The following is a 3,396-nucleotide window of genomic DNA, read 5'->3' as shown; positions in this document are numbered from 1 at the left end:
CCGGCAGGGTGAGATGTCCCAAGGAAGCCAAAGCCACCCCCGCCTCGTCCTTCCATACAAACCAGACACCCCAAGAAGCTCCTTTCGGGGCAAAGCAAAACCCAGAGATGCTGCAAAACCCCTCCCTGTCCCCAGGATGCGGCCTTGGGGCAGCGGGGATGCTCACAGCCAAGGCAGCGTGGGGGGGCAGGCCCCGGCACATCAGCTGGCATCATCTGGTTAAATCCCTTCCTATCAGGACAGAGGGATTCCGTTAAGGTACATCGAGGTATATCGGTCCCTCGACCCTTAACATTATTGGTGCATTGGCCGGGAAATGAAGAAAATATTTGACTCTCTCGGAAAGCTGAAACAAAATGGTTCTTATAACAGGGATGGACCTGAGTGGGATTTTGAATGAGTACATGACGAAAATGCTGTATGCGATGCTGCGTGCAGCTCTGTGTGTGGACACAATGCCTCGTGGCACTGCGCCGTGCCCGTTTGCTGGCACATCACAACGTGCCCCAGCGTGCAGCCTGCCTGCCAGTGCCCCCAGCCTGCACCCGCCGCTCCTCCCAGGAGCACAAAATGTCTCTGCATCCCCAAGTTGGGCTTTTTACTCCAAAAAATAACTGGGAAAGCGAAGCTCTACCCTGTTCCTCCCCTCCACCAGCACTGCCCAGGCCTCCTCCCAGTGCCCGGCGCAGCAGGACTGTACCAGAGGGTCCGCATCCAGGGAGCTGGGCGTCGTGTCTTTGACGGTGCGCTCCTCGGGAGGGGAGACGGTGCTGTGGGGCCCGATGGTGGGTGGGGGCAGGTGGTACAGCTTGGACTGGTCCTGCTGTGCTGACGGCCAGGGCAGGGTGTCCCGTACCCACTCCACAGGGTCCTCCCAGGCTGCCTTCTGCCCGTGGACCTACAGACAGGGAGTGAGTGGCAGCCACCTCTTCAGCGCGTGCCAGGGCTGGCAACATAGCACCCTGAGCTCCCCAGGCCGGTGCTACATTCCACTGCAGCACAGGGCAGGGCCTGACGGAGCTGCCACCTGTGCCCAAACTCCCAGTACCTTCCCTCTCCCGTCCCGTTAGGCTGCTGCATCAGCCTGTACCCAAGTGCCAGGCAGCTCTGGATACCTTGAGCCCATCTTTTGCCCCCTCCTGCAGGTAAGGGATGATGGAGTTGTTCCACAGGTCTATGAACCAGGTCCGGAAATCCTCAATTCCAACAGGGCAGGACAGGAAGAAGCAGGGACCTATGGTGGAGGGCAGAGAACAAAAATGGGATCTAGGTTCCCCCTGCTCCAGTCACTGGCCCCATGGCCAGCACCAAGGCTTGTGGCAAGCCTGGCTGTGCAGGGTGCCTTGGGCTCACCCACATCCCGGGAGGAGTGCCCAGGCAAAAGCAAACACATGGGCAGAAAGTGGGTGTCCAGGCAAGGAACAGGGCTGCTACGTCCAACCTACCCCCAACAGCATGGCAAGGCCAAGGGAGACCTGCCTGGGAACAGGCTCCTCCGTGCCCAGGGAAGGGTACGGACAGGCAGCCTTGGTTGACCCCACCATGGCAGCTCCCATGGGGCACGGGAACTAATGCCACCCAAGGAAGAGCAACGCCCGTGTGCATCACCCAGGAGCTTTTGGCTGCATGGGACTGGGGGACATGAGGCAGCTCCCCAGGCTCCTTTGTAAGGCTTGCAAGGTAGAGGAGGGAGGTGTGCGGGACGGCCGTACCGATGAGGAAATCAGAGGTGCTGTGTTTCTCCAGGAAGGTGTGCAAATGGTACCAGAGCTTGGGCACCCAGTCCAGCACACGCAGCAGCTCCTCCTTGTTGGCATTGATGTCCGTGTCCGACTCCAGCAGCTTCCGCCGCAGGTAGCGCACCAGAAAGCCGTTGGCCGGCTCCACGTTGTTGGAGAAGGTCAGCATCCTGGGTGAAGAATCAAGTGTTCAGGGCCGGGTCTCCCCAGCAGCTGCCCACCTGTGGGTTACCTCCTATCACTCCCACACTGCATGTATGGGCATCAGGCCCTTCTGGGATGGCAGGGACAGGCCCAGGGCTTGGTCTTCATGGGGGTCCCCAATCACACCCTCATCCGGATGCGTCCCCAGGACTGCCCAGGGGCAAGAGTGATGGTCTCTGACCCCCACAGCTCCATGGGGGTTCCCCCAAGGAAGGACAATTCCCACCTGAAGCTGAGATGGAGGCCGTGGTTCGGGGTCATCTTCACAGGCTGGTTGGTGGTCCCAATGATGTAGGGGCTGAGTGAGCAAGAGAGAGACAGGATCCTTGAGCAAAGGCACTCTGCAGCATTGATCTGAGCACAGCAGGGACGTGCACGGCCGTGCAGCCTCTCCAGCAGCCCAGGGATCTTGCCGAGAGCAGCGGGGAGCACACATGTGACCGGGAGACCGGGCCGGAGGAGGCTGCCCTGGGGCTCTCACCATTTGTGGTACTTGCAGGTCAGCGCGCCATTGACAAGCTCGCTGATGGAGCCTGCCTCGCTGAGGTCGTCCAGGAGGATCACCAGCGGCACGTCTGCCGTGGCCGTCTCCCGGTCGATCTGGTTGGCCAGGTTGGAGAGGTACAGCTGCAGGTCCTGCAATGGATGGGACGGGCGTCATGCGTGGGGCTGTGGCATGGCTGCCACCAGGGACTGTGGCACCAGTGCCAATACAGATGCTTCTGGCTGCCACGTGCTCTCACCTTGCAGGACTGCTGGTGCATGTTGAAGGTGCTGACGATGCCCTCGGTGACGTCCCGGCCCGAGCGCTCCACCAGGTACTCGGCCAGGCGGTTGGTCAGGTAGGTCTTGCCGGTGCCGCTGGGTCCCGAGAGAATGAGCCGCCGGTGCTTGAGCAAGAGGCTGATGTAATGCTGCATCATGGGTTTGGGGATGAGCGTCTCGAACACCAGGCTGTCCACGCACTTCTCCTTCAAGCCTGCAAGCAGGGGAGGGCTGAGGGTCTCGCTCACACCCCACGACACCACAAGGCAGAGAGAAGATGGGGCAGTGAAGGAGCCTCTCCACCACACCGACCTTTGAGCGTCACGACGATGCTGGTCAGGCCCCGGCGGCACAGCGGCAGCTCTGGCGGGTCCGTGTCCAGGACCCGCTTAATGTGACTGATGCTGTAGCCATAGACAGACTCGGTGCTGAGCCCCAGCGTGGAAGCAGGGTCCATCTTGGTGATGTAATCCTACAGGGACAAGGACAGGGCTGTCAGGGGGCAAGCAGTGCTCAGCAGCTCCAGGAGACCTGTAAGGACCTGGGGCAGGGAGCATCAGGCACAGCGGAGCGGTGGATGGTTCTCCAAAGAGGGGTCTTCATGCTCCTACCTTGAAGACCTGGCAGACAGCCTCATCCAGCATCTTCCAGTCCATCTTCCCGCTCACCCTGGTCCAGCCCAGGAAAA

General features: G+C 60.7%; 1 protein-coding gene across 1 annotated transcript in view; it reads right to left on the bottom strand.

Annotated features, from left to right (window-relative positions):
* Positions 1-700: 700 nt before the first annotated feature.
* Positions 701-3,396, bottom strand: part of NAV1 (neuron navigator 1) — a gene marked incomplete at both ends in the record, with an annotated part of 9,717 nt that continues 7,021 nt past the window's right edge. Inside the window, 8 exons of the mRNA XM_010138140.1 lie at positions 701-898; positions 1,116-1,234; positions 1,713-1,909; positions 2,170-2,241; positions 2,425-2,579; positions 2,687-2,922; positions 3,021-3,180; positions 3,320-3,396. The exon at positions 3,320-3,396 is cut by the window's right edge and continues 4 nt beyond it. Coding sequence (XP_010136442.1) covers positions 701-898; positions 1,116-1,234; positions 1,713-1,909; positions 2,170-2,241; positions 2,425-2,579; positions 2,687-2,922; positions 3,021-3,180; positions 3,320-3,396 — 1,214 coding nt within the window. The remainder of the gene's footprint in view (positions 899-1,115; positions 1,235-1,712; positions 1,910-2,169; positions 2,242-2,424; positions 2,580-2,686; positions 2,923-3,020; positions 3,181-3,319) is intronic.

The sequence above is a fragment of the Buceros rhinoceros genome, unplaced genomic scaffold, assembly GCF_000710305.1.
Source record: "Buceros rhinoceros silvestris isolate BGI_N320 unplaced genomic scaffold, ASM71030v1 scaffold22826, whole genome shotgun sequence".
Lineage (NCBI taxonomy): Eukaryota > Metazoa > Chordata > Aves > Bucerotiformes > Bucerotidae > Buceros > Buceros rhinoceros.
Note: the sequence above shows the minus strand (reverse complement) of the source record. Positions and strands in the feature narration are given on the sequence as shown.